At 43.4% G+C, this 19345-nt stretch overlaps 1 protein-coding gene across 1 annotated transcript; it reads left to right on the top strand.

Moving 5' to 3' along the window:
• The first annotated feature begins 8882 nt into the window (after positions 1-8882).
• Positions 8883-18632, top strand: LOC115635618 (5-hydroxytryptamine receptor 3A-like). The gene is made up of 9 exons (XM_030534632.1): positions 8883-8931; positions 9220-9377; positions 10626-10670; positions 10760-10869; positions 11849-12015; positions 13473-13633; positions 17247-17457; positions 17736-17900; positions 18370-18632. The coding sequence occupies exons 1-9, from the start codon at positions 8883-8885 to the stop codon at positions 18615-18617; spliced, it is 1314 nt and encodes a 437-aa protein (XP_030390492.1). The 3' UTR covers positions 18618-18632.
• The last annotated feature ends 713 nt before the right edge of the window (positions 18633-19345 follow it).

Raw genomic sequence — 19345 nt, 5'->3', positions numbered from 1 at the left:
ACAATAACGCAAGCTCTGCAGGGCAGGAGCCTTGTTCTTGCATGTGCTTTGTAATGCAACGTGTACACCTAGGGCATCCTATCAGCAAATAAGTTATCTGAATTAAATACATTCATGGAGCTAGTGTTCCAGCTGACAGGGAATTACTGGAGTATGTATAAGTCATCTTAGCTGTACCTCTCAAAAGTGCTGAACGACACATGGAGATCTGGGGGAACAAAGCAAACATGAAATAGCACAATGGACTAGATTAGTGCTGGTTGACGGGATGAGACAGGCTCCTCCAACTGTGATGGGAGTCCAGGCCACCACTATCAACTCAAAGGAGAGAACAGGCCAGGGTGGGCTCCCTACCCTCAACGACAGCTCAGGATGCAAGTTTAAAGGAGAATAATCATCTCCAGAGGAAAAGGTATATTTACCATAGCAAAAATCCCAGCCAGTTAGTGCTGGTCACAGAACATGCTGTCTTACATAAACATACCATATATCTGATTTTTGCAGACCACTAGAAGTGTTTGCCTTATTAGTACTGCACGTTACTAATGGGAGACCTGGACCACTCAGAAATAACACACACAAAGATGGTCATGTCTTTGGCTGAAGGTGAAACCTACCTAATAGAATCTTACAATCCTCTCAGAAGGCACCTGTGGTGAGGCTGCTCTCCTATTCATTTTACCTACAGTCCCCAGTGGTACACACAACCTTTAGATCAAGAGCAGCATATCTGCCTATTCTTTGATAGGTTCATGTAATCAGTCCATAATATTCATCTGGCCATGTAATGGCAAAGCCCTCCCACATCCCTGCCTCTACAACCAGGATGGCCCTCTCCTAACCCCTACTGAGGCAGTATGGGATAATTGCACAGCTACATAATAGGAGCGAGGCACAAACACAGCTGGCACACTGTGGCTGGGAGATGTACAGGAATCTTGGTTCTGAACTTCTCAAGCTTGAAGTGGGAGGAGAGACAAGAAAATGTTAAAATTCAGTTGTAAGCAAGAATACAACTTAAACTAGATGTACAATTAGAAATGAAAACAAGGTTATATTGCAAGCTGCCTTAAGCATGAAATTCACAGGGTAGAACCCATCAACCCTACCTGTTTTTCATACTGGACAATATGGGATTTAGAGGCCTGCACATATTCAGCAGCACTCTTAGCCTGCAAGAGAACAAAGGATTTGGTGAGCACATTAATCCTAGATTGTTTCCGGCAGTGAAGCTGTGACTCTCATCCTGTTTCACTTTAGCCATGGTAAGTAAGTCACCATTCTCATTTTACATCTTCCTTAAAGAGGCACAGACCTTATAATAGCATCTGCTTTAAATAAAACAGGTACAAGCTCTTGATGTCTTTAGCCAGAGAATTTGCCAGCCTCAATGACCTGAGTACATGGAGTTTATGTTACACCCACCCTCCTCTTTCACACAGAGGAGGAGCCCATAGAATAGAAGTCCCACTATGCAATGCTCCATCTTGACCCCTGCAGGCTCCAAGAACGCCAACTCCACATTAAAAAGGAGTCAGGCCTACTTTATGCAACTTAGGAACATCCTTTGGGCTGCTGACAAGATGCCAATATGCTCCTCAGTTGATCAGAGTTTGGCTGCCTTTATCTTATACTAATTTCCAGTTTATTACACCAGAAGAGCAAGCAGAACTGCAGTCCAGTTTCGGACTCTAAATCCCTAAGTGTGGTCCTGTATAGGTAGAGAGAAACTATTCTTGCTCAAAAGCTGCCTATATGCACAAACCCAGACTTGCAGCTCCTGTACCTCAGCACAATTACCCACCAGCAGACTCCAGATGGGAATTCTTCTATACCTTTACAAAGATCAAAGAGAAACCACGTGGCAGGGAAGAGTTTTTAAATACTTACAGCTTCCTGTTTCTGGACATTTATCTTGTTTGTTTGTGTGTCCACAGGCTTAGGAATCTTTAGTGCGTTGTACTGTAAATTTAGGACCAGATCTAGGCACCAGCAAAGCAAGTACGTGCTTGGGGTGGCACAATTCTAGGGGCAGCTTAAGGAATAAGGAAGCTCTAGAGTCACTTCTACACCAACAGCCGGAAAAAACCTGTGCAGGCTGGAAGAGAAAAAGTGTGAGCTTTATACCACTGGAGGATCACCCTCCACTAAAATGACCCTTCCTATAGTTAGCTATGCCAGCTTTTGGACTGCTTTGTGCTAGCAGTGTGATGCAAAATAGCTGCACACCACACTAAAGGACCTGGGCCAAAACCTCCTAATAATCTCTCCTAGCAGCCTGCTATAGAAAAAGTTCACAGTTCTATATCTTGTGAATCAGATACGAGCAGTCTCCACTTGGGTTTCAAAACAGCAGCAACATCTAATTGAGGACAATAATCTCACCTTCTTTTCAAACTCATCCACCATGCCAGCTTTAGCAACTGCAGTTTTGTAATAAACCCAATCAGTAGCTGGGGGCTTCTCTGGCAAGGAGGTCAACCTGTATAGATGGAGCAGAACAGCTGATGGAACCACCCCCAGTAATTTCAGAGAGCTCCCAGTTCCACACAGGGCAACTCTACAGTATCCATTGCCCTCCCATCATCAGGCCCCAGGGTAGCAACTTTGCTAATATTATTTGCCAATATTTTCAGTCTCCTCATTAATGCGGAAATGGTAATAAAGCAGCCACACAAAATTCTATAAAGCCTACTTTTGCCTTTTTGGGGGGGAGGGATCTGGGTGTGTGGATTAGGTGAAGGACATAAATCCACACCGTGTAGACGTCAAACATAGGAGTTTTTATTACACACAGCGCTGGTGGAGTGTCACCTGGCTTATTAGGCTCAGAGACACTGTCAATCAATTGATTACAATAGAATATATAGATTTTCCATGGGCGGGGGAAGGTGACAGGGTAGGCAGTTTTTTTGCAGCAAGACAAGATAGCACATTAGCCAATGGTTAAAAGGTTACATAATGTCTCTGCCCATGGTCTCAAGTTAGCAAGTTAACATTTAATTAATATTTTGATAAAATGTTATTAGTATAAAATATATATGTTGAATTCTGATTTGGGGTCCACAGGAATGGAGCAACTCCTTTGATTGTCCACCAGGTACATTCCTAGGGGAGAAACAGTGAAAGTATATGGCAATAAAGATTGTCCCCTTTATGTATTAAGGCAGGCACTGGTCCCTGAGAAGGGAGGTGGAAGGATGCCATATCTTATACTGACATGTGCCAACTTTTTATAAACTCAGGGTTGGATCTGTGGGAAGATTGTTTCCTACAGAAGAGACTTACATAATAGGAACAGGGATCCGTTGTTCAATTTGCAACTCTGAATAAGATACAATTATTTAGTTCTTAGCTCCAACACCTGGCAATTTGCTGACCAGGCCTATTTTAGCAAAACAATATTATTTGTTTACCCCAGCTTTCTCTTAACCAATCACTATTTGCTAGGCCTTTGGTCTTGACCAAACTCTGGACTTTGGGTCTGAGAAAGAGCTGGCACAATTCATGTACCAGGTGGTTATATAAAATGCACATGGATTTCAACCCTTCAATAGGCAAGTACAATACTCTCTGTTTTTTCATCATGAACACTGGTAGGAGCAGGCAAGGAGAGTTCGTGAATGGGTTGGTTTGTTTTCATTATAGTTTTGCAAGGCTGACAAAAGGTTTAAAAAAAGAAAGATAAACATGGAAACCACTTCAAGTTCCAGCACCTGTGCACCAGGCAACCAGAGGCTCTGAAAGCCAGTCTGCCCTTTTAGACACATGGCTCAGGGTTTGTTCTCCACACAGCTGTTGGGGGTGAGGGAGGTCGCTATTCAACACATGCACCCCAGGAGGTTTGATTCTGCTGGGTGGGCTTTTGCCAGCATCTCTGCTGGGTGAGGATGCACCATCCCAGCCCAGCGAATTCATGGCTTGGTTGTTACCACACTGACTCCCAGGTGGGGGATGAGGAATGCAGTAGGGGTGGAATCTGGCCCATGATGTTCTGGTTTATGGTGCTCCTGGAACTCACCCTCCTTTCCAGCAGCGCTCAGTTTAACCTCTAACCTGGAAGCGGCGCGGGCCAAGGAACATACTGGCTGCCACATCCAGCAGCTCCCATTGGCCCGGAGCAGCGATCCACAGCCAGTGGGAGCCACGATCGGCCAGACCTGCGGACAGGGCAGGTAAACACACCGGCCTGGCCCGCCAGAGGCTTTCCCTAAAGAAGCCGTAACCCCTTTTTGAGAAACCCTGACCTACTGGCACATTCTTTACCTAATCTTGTAATTTGACTGGCACAAGGTTAGTCCTAGGTCACCTACATATATCATGCTTCCTTAAGCCTGAGGCCTAGCATGGTTAAGCTAAACTCTTACAAGCCTTAGCCTGTAGGCCTTGCATTACAGCCTTGCTTTTCTTATTTACCCAATACACACTCATCACTCCTAACTACTTGTCAGTCTCACACTCCTATGATGCTATCTTACTTGTATCTTTACCTATTGTGACAGAAGTTCCTCCTCTACCTTGGTGTGTCCTGTGCTTATTGGCAGATTTTCTCACCTCAGAGATTCACCATGTGGGTCAGGGAGCAGCCCAGAGACCTTCCCCTCTGGTGGAATCCACAGTCCAGGTCAACTCCTCCTGTGTCTGATCAGGAGTTGGAGGTTGCGGGGAACCCGGGCCCGCCCTCTACTCTGGGTTCCAGCCCAGGGCCCTGTGGACAGTAGCTGTCTAGAGCGCCTCCTGGAACAGCTGCACGATAGCTACAACTCCCTGGACTACTTCCCCATGGCCTCCTCCCCACACCTTTTTTATCCTCACCCCAGGACCTTTCTCCTGGTTTCTTATAATGCTTGTACTCCTCAGTCCTCCAGCAATACGCCTTCTCACTCTCAGCTCCTAGTGCCTCTTGCTCACAGCTCCGCTCATGCACTCTACAAACTGAAGTGAGATCCTGCTTAAACTCAGGTGCCCTGATTAGCCAGCCTCTCCTAACTGATTCTAGCAGTTTCTTCTTCATTGGCTTCAGGTGTCCTAATTAGCCTGCCTGCATTAAGTGGTTCCAGCAAGTTCCTGCTTGTTCTGGAACTGCCCCTGTTACCTTACCCAGGAAAAAGGGATCTACTTAATCTGGGACTAATATATCTGCCTTCTAACACTCTCTTGTAGCCATCTGGCCTGACCCTGTCACACTATACATATAACTGAAATCTATGTCTCATACATTGATTACATGTGGACTAACAGAGGAGTTTGCCATGACAATAGATAACACAGTTAAATGACACAATGAACCAATTAGCTACATAATGCGTAGGCCAAATCACCCCTAATGCAACTCCATGGACTTAAATGCTTTCAGAGATGAAACTGTATCCTGCTGCTGCCTCTCCAGCTCCTGCCAAAGTCTCCCAGGGGTCTAACACAATAAACATGTAGAAGTTAGAGGGATTTTTTAATTGAAGAAAGTGACATAAAGGAAAGTGACAAACCCTCACTGGGAATTAGGGCTAGGAAGTTCTAGGGAATGATGTCTAGGTGCTGAAATTGTCTGCTCAGCCCACAAAAGGTAAAAGAGATACGGGTGGGGTGAATGGGAGAAAACTGATGGTTTAGAAAATGGAGAATTTCTACCACAGGGTGACTCCCTCTCCCTCTCCTGAGCAGCCTACATATGGGGACAGGAATTCAGAGAGATAAAAGAGAATCTTAATTGGGTTGTGTAGCCCCAAATGATGCTCTGTCAGGCCAGTAAAAACCCAGAGGGACTCCATTTCCAGAGAAAACCCAGGCAGGTCAGTGGAGTTGGATCAGATTTAAACCCGACACATAAAAATGAACAAGATTTGGCCTTTAAAGGGCTAAAGCTTTTGGCATTACACTTTGTGAGGTTGAATCCTTCCTTTTTTCTCTGCATAAGGTTTGGGGTTTTTTGCGCACAGGGGCTATAGGATTAGTGCTGAAAGCCAAAAGGAAGCCACTGGCATGAAGACTGAAGTTCTCAACACCAAGACAAAAACCAAACTTGGGTTTTGGAACATATGTACATTGTATGAAACAGGGAAGCTAGTTCAGGTCACAGTGAGATGAGACTCTACAGCTTACACATCCTGGGTGTCAGCAACAGCAGATTGATGGGATCAGGAAGATTAACAACAGTCTCAGGAGAAACTTTACTGTATTCTGGATGGGATGATGTACAACACCACGTTGCCATCCTTTTGAAGAAGGGAACGGAGCAGTCCCTGCTTGAGCGGAAGTCCATCAGCCGCAGACTTATGAAAGCCAAACTGAAAGGGAAACACAATAATATCACCCTGAATAAGTGCTATGCTCTGACAAATGACAGTGATGAAGAAGCAAGGGACAAATTCTATATTACATTACAGGCGGAGTTCAAGAGAGTATGGTGCCACAACCTAACTATGGTCATGGGAGACCTGAATGCCAAGGTTGATAAGGACAACACAAACAACGACAGAGCAAGATTGACCATATGATGATCAATGGCAAATGGGAATGCTCACTGACAGATGTGAAAGTGAAAAGGGGAGATGTTGGCAGTGACTACCACCTTACGCCAAACTCCATCAAGCTAAAACTGAGACGTGTGGGTCAACATAGACCAGGGATCAGCAGCCTTTGGCACGTGGCCCGCCAGAGTAAGCACCCTGGTGGGCTAGGCCAGTTTGTTTACCTGTCACGTCCATGAGTTCAGCCGATCACAGCTCCCACTGGCTGCAGTTCGCTGCTACAGGAAGCTGTGAGGGCCGAAGGATGTGCTGTCTGCCGCTTTTTCAATGATACCTTACATGACCTCTCTTGCATAAAACATATCTTAGTTATGCCATATTCATATCAACAATATTTCTATGAAGAATACAGGATGTAACGTCATAAGAAGATCAATAAGAACTGGGACAAAGTAACAACAATCTATAAACAGAGCAGTGAAGCCTGTCTAGGCTACAGGCAGAAGAGAAGAAAGGAGTGGATTACACCCAGCACATGGAATGCCATAGTAACCAGACAAGCCCTGAAGAAAATGGGTTTTGACACAAAATCCCAGAAGCTAAAGGACAAATACCCCGAGCAGTATAGCAAGGCACACCAGGAGGTCAAAGGGCTTGTGAAGCAGATAAAGGACATTATATTGATAATTTGGCAACACAAGCAGAGGATGCAGCTGTTCATGGTGAACAAGGAACAGTCTACAAAATGATGCGGCTTATCAGTGGTAAATGACAGAGACCAACAAACACTCTCATCAGAGACAAACAAGGCCACCTACTGACAACAGAAAAAGAACATGAATTGCGCTAGACAGAGCATTTCAGAGAATTGCTGAACAAGGAGCCACCTAAAGAGGAAACAAACATCCGGGAGGCAGAAGAAGTTCTTGATATCAACACAGACACCCAAACTAAGGAAGAGATCATTCAAGCCCTCAAATCCTTAAACAATGGGAAAGTTCCTGGCAAGGATAACTTGAATGCAGAATTACTCAAGGTAAATCCTGAGTTAGCAGCATCTATCCTTGCCCCTCTATTTACATCAAAAAGGGGGGGAAAAGCCAGATGAGTGGACCAATGGTTTTATAGTTAAGATACCCTCCCCATATAATCAACATAATCAAAAGCTTCTATTTCAACTTTACATGCAGTGTTGATCACAGTTTTGAAGTCAAAACAGGAATACATCAGGGGTGTATCATGTCTGCAATCCTCTCCAACACTGCCATCGACTGGGTAATGCAGCGTACAACAGAAGATATGCTGAGAGGCATTAAATGGACACCCTTCTCATCCTTTGAAGACCTGGACTTTGCAGATGAGCTCACTCTCCTATCACATACCCAACACCATATACAAGAAAAAACAACTCTACTCAACATATTCAGCCAGCAAATTGGACTGAAAATCAACTGTAATAAGACAGATATCATGACCTTTAATATTGCCTCACCATCAGCAGTACAGATAGAGGATCATGTTCTCACCAAGGTAGAAATATTCACATACTTGGGCAGCACCATCTGCCAGGACAGTGGAACAAACCAAGACATCTGGAACAAAATCAATAAAGCTAGGAACACCTTCAGGAGCTTAAACGCAGTCTGGAAATCATCAAAATACAACACCAAAACCAAACTCAAGATTTATCAGAGCTGCATACATTCAACACTACTTTATAGTGCAGAATGCCAGAGAATGAGAAAGCGTGACATGTCCAAACTGTCTTCATTTCATACAGCCTTTCTCAGAAAAATCCTCTCTATCTTTTGGCCCAGAACAATCTCAAACCAAAACCTATTGACACAGCGCAGTCAAGAGGATCTGAGCACCATCATTACCAGGAGGCGTTGGAGATGGATCGGTCATGTACTTCGAATGGAAACTATTTCCATCACCAGAATAGCATTAAGATGGACACCTGAAGGAAAGCAAAAACAAGGCTGCCTGAAAACAACATGGCAAAGAGCTGTGGCAGTTGAGCTGAAAAACCTGGGGCTCAATTGGGGAACTATTGAAAGACTTCCCAGAAACGGATAGGAGTGAAGGAGCTTCGTCACTGCCCTAAAGGCCAGAAGCGTAATGGGAACATGATGTGATGATGATGATGATGGGGTTAAAGTAAATTATTCCTACCACAGCACTGGTCCCACAACATTAATTTAACAACAATAATTTGACGAGCTAATCCCAAGAGCCAGTTGAGTGCATTGTGCCATTATCACTGAATTTTTCATAAAAAAAAACAAGGCTTCAATTACATAAGCTTCCTCCCTACACTGATTAATATTCAATCACCAGCTGCATATCATCTAATAGTCACTGGCAACTAGCTGTAGCATTAGGTGTACCATTTGCTTCATTAGGAAAAGGGGAATGATGTGGGACACATTCTTAGCTATTCTCACTTTGTCTTTGGCAACAGGTAAGTTAAATTGTAGTAGAACTAGGGGAAAACCAACTGGATTACCCATGAGTAATATATATTCTCATACATGGATGAGGAAGATTAAGACGGGCACCCTAGTCCTGCCAGTGCGAAAGGGAACAAAGATCTGACAGTGGTTTCCTAAAAGCTACAGCCCAATGCCTTTTATTCTCGGATGCATTCCCATCCTACAGGTTGGCTGTGTGGTGTATGCTAAGATCTTGCCTGGTATTGCTCTGATAAAATGAATTTGGATGTAACCAGACTTCCATTTTATTTCCACAGGTGCTGCGACAGAACAGCTCTGTAAGTACGATGACATTCTTCAGCACCTAAATATCTTCTCTGAAAAGACACCCCAACTACATACAATACCCAAGGAAAATTGGAAAGAGCCGTTGAAAGTGGAGGTAGAATTTATACTGCTTTCCATCCTCTTGGTGGTAAGAAAACAAACCTCTTTATTATTCTGTATAGTAGGAAATATTGTTAAATTGACAAGTTGAGGCAGCTGATGATCCTAGAGTAAATGAGGGATCCTTCTCTCACTCATACCAGCAGAAATCGGGAGTTACTGTCACTGATGTGAAAGAGTAGAACCCAAACATTCAGTCTTCTACTGACCTTCTCCAGACTTCATGGCTGTGGATTGAAAGTAGAATCCAGAGCAATGTTTCTTAGAGGTGCTAGGTGTAAAATAGTTTGTCACATCTGCACAAATCAGAGAGTTGTTTAAAATCATTTTAGTGATCACATATTGAAGAGATGTCACATTAAAATGAGCTCTCTTCCCGTCTCTCCTATCTCCTCCCACAGCCTTTTTGTCCTCCTGTTTGTTTTAAAGTCCAGGGCAAAATTCATTTCTATAGCAGCCTCCTATCAACTTTTTAATTAGCCTGTTAAGCTGCCCTGTGCTGCCAAGGCACTGCAAAATTGTCCAAGAATATTCAGGAATTTAGTCCTTAATTTGGATGTCATCAGAACTTCTTTATTTTTGTTTCCTGCACACACACCACACACACACACACACACACACACACACACAAAAGCCCCTCTTACAAGGGAAACACCACCCTCTGCTTAACCTGGGTGAAGGGAACCCACATTATTATCTGGTGTTACAGCAAAGTGGAGTTGTGGGAGCGGGGAGAGTGAGTAGAGATTTGTGCAGTTCTTGTTTGGTTTTTCCCTTCTTATATATCAGGGACCTGTTTGTCAGAAGCTGGGAATGAGCAGCCAGGGATGGATCACTTGATAATTACCTGTTCTATTCATTCCCTCTGAGGCACCTGGCCCTGGCCCCTGTCAGAAGACAGGATAGTGGACTAGATGGACCTTTGGCTGACGCAGTAGGGCCATTCTTATGATCAGATTCTGTAGACTCTATTTCCCTGAGCCATGTTGCAAATCTTCTCCCATTCTACTGCACTGGATCCTCTCCTAGCACAGATTTACATAGGCAAGTGTATTCTATCAGGCAACTATTTTTTCCAAACATTGAATCTTACAACTGGAGAGTAGAATGGGAGGGTAAGACCAAGAACAGTAAGTTATTGCCTTGATCTGATTTTCTCATATCTCTGACACCCATCACACCTTCATTGTAAGAAAAATGGTGAACAGCCTCCAAGCTCTGTACCTATCTTAGTTAATGAAATCAGGATAATCACTTTCTCATTTTATTTCTCTAGACTGAAAAGCTACAAACTGTCACTATCTATTTCTTAGTGACCATGGTAAGAGCTATTTTCTGTAAAATCAAAGCTATTTCCTGTGTGCTGTGAGTCCAGAAATTGTTTCCATTCTATGATTTTCTTTCCTCTAGAAGTGGAAAAATGTCTTTGTGACTTGGAATCCTCAGGATTTCTGTAACATTTCCAAACTCGTTCTGCCAGTGGATACATTTTGGTCCCCACATATCGTCATTTATGAACAGTAAGACTCTCCTTGGCTAATTTCAACTTGCTTCCATAAGAGGGATAATTACAAGGGACATGATTGGTGTCTCTGAGATCAATGGGACTGACTCATCTGAATGAGGATCACTCACATAAGGAAAGGTTTTGCACGATGAATTGTGTGGGAGAAGAGGGGGTACGAAATAGCTAAGAATCAATTACCTGATCTCATGCTACAGTAGTAAAATATTTATTAAATAAAACTGTGGGTTTTTTTAGTCCCTGAGTGAGAGGGCACTAGTAGAGCATGTGCAGGCTATGGGAAAACTATCTGAGAGACAAGGAAGCCAATCAAAAGGAGACAGACTCCAACAATGTATCTTAGAGGCTCCTGTCACTGTTTATTCTGGAGGTCCAGGATATGCCCATTGTACTATGATATTTGGTATTGTCCCTAAATAGTTAATTATTAAGGATTATTTGTTAAGCCACAAAAGCATGCTCAGCACTGCACAAGACACAAATAAAAACATAGTTCCTGATTCTGCTCTCACTTACATGGTGGAAATCAGGAGTAATTCAGTTAGAAGGTAGAAGCAGAGTGAGATCAGAATTAGGCCAACAGTCCCTGGTCCAATGGGGCAAGTGGGTCATATGTCCTTGTATGCCTTTCCTATCTCATCTGGCATGCTAATGGGGTGCACTACAAGTCTTGGTGTAGATGAGGATTATCAGCCCTTCTCTGTGCCCCCGACTTTCTCTGCTTGCTTTATCTCTTCCCATCTCTCCTATCTCCTCCCACAGCCTTTTTGTCCTCCCGTTTGTTTTAAATCTCTCATCCCTGGTTACTCGCTGTCACTCACTCTCTCCCTTCTGTTTCCCATTGTATGTAGTAAGGTTCACTGACCATTCAAAGTCAGACTAACGGTGAGTTTGCAAAAAAATATTGTTTTAGATCTGCAACAAGCATTCTGTCATTTTACTTTTCATTGTTGTTGAATCATTGGTTCCTTCAGAGTGGATGAAGAGAAATCCCTCAGCAGGCCCCTTCTGTCCATTACTCACAACGGCATCGTTAGCACAATCCAACAGCATCAGGTCACCATAACATGCAGCTTGGAGATGCACCAATTTCCATTTGATACCCAGACATGCAACATGACCATATCCTCAATGTATTCAGGTATGTCCATTCTTATTCACTTTTACTGCAACTAATCTGAATTGGCTGGTGCTGGCCACTGTCCTCAACTAGTCAATGGACTAGATGGATCACAGGTCTGATCTACTATTGACATTTTTATGTTCACTACTCAACAGTGTCTATTGCGCTAAAAAAATATTATGGCACAAGGGAAAAACTGGGCCATAGTATGATCTCCCACTATGGAGTCTCCTATATGTATATCCCTGAAAGAATCCAGGATCCGCCTCTGCAAAGCCTTTACTCCCAGGAGTGGACAGCTTAGCCAAATGACTAGTCTCACTGACTGCAATAGGGATTACTTGTATAAGAGTTTGCAAGGTCTACTCCTTAAAATGTGCATGAGGGTCTAGATTCAAAATAAAACTCCAAGGGCTTTCTCACATGACTGAGAAAGGGCTGCAGAATGGGACCCAGAGTTAGAGATTTGAGTTCCAGGCTAGAGATCTAGGGTCTGGACTGCTGCATGCTCTCTTATTTTATCCCCATGGTAGGTGCAGAAATGGAGAGGCAAGACTCACTTTCAAGCATGATCTTTTATTGTTTGCATAGAACAGGTGTCCATTTAGCTACAACTATTCTAATAATTCAGTTTTCCTTGAAAAATAACTGGCTTCATTAAACTAAAAGTAGCAAATGTTTCATGACATTCCTAGAGTTTAAAGGCAGAAGGGACCATTAGATCATCTAGTCTGACCTTTCTGTTTATCACAGGCCATTAAATGCCACCCAGTTACCCGTGAATTGAGCCCAATAGCTTGTGTTTGGCTAAAGCAGCTCTTCCAGAAAGCCAGCCAGCCATGATTTGAAGAGGAAACTCTTTGCTAGGAATGCAAGTAGTAAAGTCACCCAGTTCAGGTCCGGAAGTGAAACATTCCAGGAAAGGGGGCTAGCCATCTCGGTATCAAGACCTAGATATTTTTCCTAAGAAAATGCTCCATTTGCACAATTGCCACCTTAAGGATCATCCTTCTGTAGCTAAAGGAATGTGCTTGCAGTGAGTCTGTGCAGAAAAGGACCAGACAGTAGCTACTCCCAAGTATTTATGGAAGCACAGGAAAGAGACAGCCACTGCCAACTGCTCCTCTAAGTGCATGAGCTAAAGCTCACTGGAGTCAGTGGAAAGACTGCCACTGACTTCAACAGGATTTGGATCAAGGCCATAAAATGGGAGACAGAATTCAACCAGGTATCCAAGACCAATGGAGTTATGAAACTCCTACTGTCAGCAGACGTTTGTTCCCATTTAAGCAGTGACCTTTGTGCCAGTTCTGTTTTGGGCAAGAGATGTAATTTTTCCACCAGGGCGAGGGATCCTAATCGTCTCTTCCCTCCTTCTGAATACACACCTGGCTATGGTGGCTGATCTGAACTCCCTGAACTGAGAAAGGAACCACCTTTTAACCATTCTGTCTTCACTTTCTTTCCTCAAATAGCAACAGACATTATAATCCTGTCCAATCAGACAACAGAAGAGGCGAACAAACAAAGCCAACTTTATCACCTGACCAATGGAGAATGGAAGTTCACGAACATAAACATCATACAATACACGGACTTACTAGAGCAAGAAGAGTTTGTTGTGATCACCTATGAGGTATTGCATCATCAGTGTATTTCATACACTGTATATTTCATTCATTGATTTATCACAAATGTGCCCTTCAGAATATCAGGGCTAATCTACAAAAACTAAAAACACAACCCAAGCAAAATCTAGTCATCTTTCAAGGACTAACCCCCAGAATTACAAGTACACATTCCCCAGCAGGCAAAGCACTTTATAAAGTATAGGTATTTTAAGAAAAGGTCCAGCGAGATATATATTATTCACTTACATCCAAGAGTTAGTATTGCTACCTTAGCAACTTTGTGGGAGTTTAAAATCTCAAAACAGAATGATCTGATAAAAAAGAAAGTTACATACCTCTAAATGGAAGGCTCGGAATGTGGCACCTCTGCAGCATTTGCCTGACCTCTACAATGTAGATCTGTAGAGCTGAATCAAGAAAGAGCACGATCTGCTGTTCATACCAAGTGCTCTGTTCTGCAAGGAGTTCATGGAGGAAATAGGCAACTCACATGTCTAAATGGGAGGATTACAGCAGTCTCACAAATCCCAGCAGCACATGTGCCCAAGACTACTCGTGGTACCAGTTCCACTGCCACATTCCAAGCAGCTCGCTTCTAACAATGCAAGAGGCAAGACCAAAAAGAGGGTGGAACCAAAGCAGTCTACTGTGCAAGCCAGATCATGCTTTGGCAAAATGAACTTTGACAGTACAGCTCTTATAGGAGCACATGGGGTCATACACGAATGGTAGCAAGTCACTGGATTCCTTCATAGCTGGTAACAAAAACACTTTCATGATATAGCACTATACAGTTATGGGTCCAGATCCTCAGTAGGTACAAATTGTTATAGCCCTACTGACATTACTGGAGCTACACTGATTTATACCAGCCAAGATGGTTTTCATCTTCCTTTGAGGCATCTATTACAGGCCACTCAGACAGCTTCCTGCAGATGGACCTTTTTGTCTGCTCCCATTTCAATGTGTGTGTTTAGGGGAGTAGAAGGAAAAAAACCCAGATCAGTGAGGGCATATGTATTCAATGGGCACCTGTGCATGAATATTCATAAAGAGAATACCAGTAGGAAAATAGCAAGAGTGCAGAGAAGCCATAGGGCTCCACCCAAAATGAGGGCAAAGAGGATTAGGTGAAGGGGTGGGAAGCAGGTGGTAGAAAGAGATGGGCAGGTAAGGAAGAGTTAGCAGGACAGGTGGAAGAAGGGTCAGACTATGAGAGGATGGAAAGTTGGGATTAGCAAGCAGGAAATGACAGTAAGCAAGCAAGGAAAGAAAGCCGGGGACAGGATGAGGGTGAGTGTTTAAGGCTGGCACTTAACGTTTGGACTGCACTAAAGGGTAGGAGGCCTACTGGGGCCTGTTCCCGCATTTGAGTTGAAAATGGTAGCCTGGATTCCAACCACAGTTGGAGAGTTAAGCTATCATGGGATAAGAGAGATCTGGATGACTTTGTAAACTGGAGTAATAGTAATAGGATGAAATTTAATAGTGAAAAGTGCAAGGTCATGCACTTACGGATTAATAATAAGAATTTTAGATATACATTGGGGACGCATTAGTTGGAAGCAACAGAGGAGGAGAAGGATCTTGGAGTATTGGTTGATCACAGGATGACTATGAGCCGCCACTGTGATATGGCCGTTAAAAAAGCTAATGCGGTTTTAGGATGCATCAGGCAAGGTATTTCCAACAAAGATAAGGAGGTGTTAGTACCATTATATAAGGCACTGGTGAGACCTCACCTGGAATACTCTGTGCAGTTCTGGTCTCCCATGTTTAAGAAGGGTGAATTCAAACTGGAACAGGTTCAGAGCCGGGCTACTAGGATGATCCGAGGAATGGAAAACCTGTCATATGAAAGGAGACTCAAAGAGCTTGGCTTGTTTAGTTTAGCCAGAAGAAGGCTGAGGGGGGATATGCTTGCTCTTTATAAATATATCAGAGGGATTAATATTAGGGAGGGAGAGGAATTATTTAAGCTTAGTACCAATGTAGACACAAGAACAAATGGGTATAAACTGGACACTAGGAAGTTTAGACTTGAAATTAGAAGAAGGTTTCTAACCATTAGAGGAGTGAAGTTCTGGAACAGCCTTCCAAGGGGAGTAGTGGGGGCAAAAGACATAGCTGGCTTTAAGACTAAGCTTGATAAGTTTATGGAAGGGATGGTATGATGGGATAGCTTAATTTTGACAATTGCTCTTTGATTATCAGCAGATAAGTATGCCAAGTGGTCGGTGATGGGATGTTGGATGGGATGGGATGGGATGGGATCTGAGTTACTGCAAAAAATTCTTTCCTGCTGGCTGGTGAGTCTTGCCCACATGCTCAGGGTTTAACTGGTCGCCATATTTGGGGTCGGGAAGGAATTTTCCTCGGGGGCAGATTGGCAGAGACCTTGGAGGTTTTTCGCTTCCTCTGCAGCATGGAGCACGGGTCACTTGCTGGTGAATTCTCTGCAGCTTTGAGGTCTTCAAACCACAATTTGAGGACTTCAATAACTCGGACATAGGTTAGGGGTTTGTTATAGTAGTGGATGGGTAGGGTTCTGTGGCCTGCTTTGTGCAGGAGGTCAGACTAGATGATCACATTGGTCCCTTCTGACCTTAAAGTCTATGAGAGAAGGTCCTCTCATGGATTGGGAACTGATTAAAAGATAGGAAACAAAGGTTAGGAATAAATATTGTCTCTATATAAATCCATAGTACACCTACATCTTGAATACTGCATGAAGATGTAGTCACCCCATCTCAAAAATATATATATATTGGAGTGGGAAGAAGTTCAGAGGAAGGCAACAAAAATGATTAGTGGTATGGAATGGCTTCCATATGGGGAGAGATTAATAAGACTGGGACTTTTTAACTTGGAAAAGAGACGACTAAGGGGAGATATGATAGACGTCTATAAAACCATGACTGGTGTGGAGAAAGTCAATAAGGAAGTGTTCTTAACTCCTTCCCATAACAGAAGAACTAGGGATTACCCAATGAAATGAATAGACAGCAGGCTTAAAACAAGCAAGAGGAAGTATTTTTTCACACAACATACAGTCAATCTGTGGAACTCCTTGCCAGAGGATGTTGTGATGGCCAAGACAATGACACAGTTTAAAAAAAGCTAGATAAGTTAGAAACATAGAATATTAGGTTTGGAAAGGACCTCAGAAGGTCATCTAGTCCAACCTCCTGCTCAAAGCAGGACCAATCCCCAGACAGATTTTTACCCCCGTTCCCTAAATGGCCCCCTCAAGAATTAAACTCTCAATCCTGGGTTTAGCAGACCAATGCACAAATCACTGAGCTATCCCTTCCCCCCTGGAGCATAGGTCAGTCAATGGCTAATAGCCAGAATGGGCAGCGATGGTGTCCCTAACCTCCAGACGCTGAGAACGGACAACAGGGGTGGATTGTTTGACGATTACCTGTTCTGTTCATTCCCTCCAATGCACCTGGCATTGGCCACTGTCAGAAGACAGGATACTGGGCCAGATGGACCTTTGGTCTGACCCACTATGGCCATTCTTATCTTCACAGCTGGAGGCATCAATCTTATCCCATTGAGACCAGCATTCATCCAGGCCAGTCTGTTATTTCATGTTTGTCTTGTTCCCTCCAGATCTCCATGAAGAGACGACCCATTTTATATGTTTTGAACCTTATCTTCCCAACATGTGCTCTCTACTTATTGGATATGGCTATTTTGTTCAGTGCCAGCTCTTATGGGGACAAGATCAGCTTCCAGCTGTCACTCATCATTGGAGAGTCTGTGTTAGCTCTGATTCTTAAGGACATCCTTCCCACTTCTTCCGATGACCCACCCATTATAGGTACTTGTCTTTATTGAGTAAAAGTCACTGTATATTAGACATGCACTGGCTGTAAGGAAGAGAGCAGAGTACAAATATGTCACCTGTTCAAAGATATTAAGAAGAGGAACACTAGTCACTGTGGTTGAGCTGTAATACTAGAAGTCCTATTAAGAGCAGTTTCTGAATTTGGGACACTATATTTCTTCTATTAAGCAGAAGCCCACAGTAGATAGAATTATGGATCTAGAAGAAGGCAGAGAGTTTATGAAGCACATACTCTTCATCTCCTTTTGCAGTGATGTTTTTCATAGGTGTCTTTGTCCTAATGATTATGGGTGTATTGGAGACCTGCCTATTAATGCATCTGAAGAAGAAACCCCTACACCCTTTACTCAAGGCTAGAAAACTGCTGAGATGCCGCAAGGAAGAAAGAACATCCGGAAGCCTCCTACACAAACAGGGTTGGTGTTTGGTTACCTATATTTGATACTCCGTAACCAGGATTCTGTCAGTGGGGAACCAATCATACTATCAGGCTTAGAACCCAAGTCCATTGTGTTTCAGGCCACATTTGATCATAAATTCACACACAGTTTAGACATCTACCTCTCAATCTCATGATGATGTATATATTATAAGAATCAAATATATATAGGCAACATATGTATCCAAAGGAGCTGCACCTGTGTTATTTATGTAGGCGCAGCTGTAAACCCAGCAGCCCAGCCCACTCCCAAGTCCACCAACTCTGGCCAGCCCCATGAGTCCCTTGAGCCAGAATAGTACCTGAGATTTTCTGATAGAAAAATGTGAAGTTTTAATAAACTATCAAGCAAATAAAGTCAAGTTTAGCATCATGCACACCTCTGCTCTTGTCCACAATTTCCTCTAATATATATTTAGATTTGGCTGCTGTTCTGCCCATTGTAGGAGATTCGCTGATTGAGATGGCCAGGGGACAAGAGGAGAGCAGGGATTCAAGCCCACTTGGAAAGGGAAATACAGAACTACCCATGCTTACAAGAAGAATGAATGCAGAGGGGCAGCGAATTGGGACCCAGGCAGAGCTACAGGAGTGTAAGTCAGCTCTGCTTGTTCTGGAGAAGGCGCTTTTCTGCAGTCATTTGCTTTTATCACTACTGTTTAGCATCATCATCATTGTACAATGGAGCAGTTAAATGTGGGCTAATTGCCTTTTCTAATACTTTCTTGCCTCAACCTCCTCCCTAACAAGGTTTTCCTGCTTCTTATGCTTGAATTAAAGTCATGTACTGCATGTCTGAATAACAGTGCAAGCTCTGCAGGGCAGGAGCTTTGTTCTTGCATGTGCTATGTAAAACAATGTGTACACCTAGGGCATCCCATCAGCAAATTATTTACTTGAATAAAATACATTAATGGAGCTAGTGTTCCAGCTGACAGGGAATTATTGGAGTATGTATAAGTCATCTTAGCTGTATCTCTCAAAAGTGCTGAACTACACATGGAGATCCGGGGGGAACAAAGCATACATGAAATAGCACAATGGACTAGATTAGTGCTGGTCTTGATGGGATGAGACAGGCTCCTCCAACTGTGATTGGAGTCCAGGCCACCACTAACCAGGTCCAATGAGCATATCATAGATAGGCTACAGAGAGATGCTTGCGTTTGTAATACAGAAAAAGGCTGAAAGTTAAACTGGGATGGACATGCATGTGGCTGGACTGTTATCTCAGTCACCCAAATAACCTTAGGTTTAACCTGAACAGCAAGAACAGGGAGAGTATTCTACAAACACTCAACCTTGGCTATCCTGCTTGGAAGACTCAATCCTGTCCTCCTTCAGGAACTATCCCCACCCTGTAAGGAGTGCAGAGCTTCCAATACCAATTGCCTGCTTACTTCACAGCATTCATCACCCACT

Source organism: Gopherus evgoodei, chromosome 15, assembly GCF_007399415.2.
Source record: "Gopherus evgoodei ecotype Sinaloan lineage chromosome 15, rGopEvg1_v1.p, whole genome shotgun sequence".
NCBI classification, from domain to species: Eukaryota; Metazoa; Chordata; order Testudines; family Testudinidae; genus Gopherus; species Gopherus evgoodei.
This window is presented reverse-complemented; position numbering and strand designations above follow the sequence as displayed.

What these genes read in the sequence shown, in the direction of transcription:
- LOC115635618 (XM_030534632.1), top strand. Translation starts at nt 8,883, where the DNA reads ATGATGTGGGACACATTCTTAGCTATTCTCACTTTGTCTTTGGCAACA. An exon ending in TGCTTTCCATCCTCTTGGTG is followed by an intron (nt 9,378 to 10,625) that starts GTAAGAAAACAA and finishes TTATTTCTCTAG; the next exon opens with ACTGAAAAGCTACAAACTGT. An exon ending in AAGCCTCCTACACAAACAGG is followed by an intron (nt 17,901 to 18,369) that starts GTTGGTGTTTGG and finishes TGCCCATTGTAG; the next exon opens with GAGATTCGCTGATTGAGATG.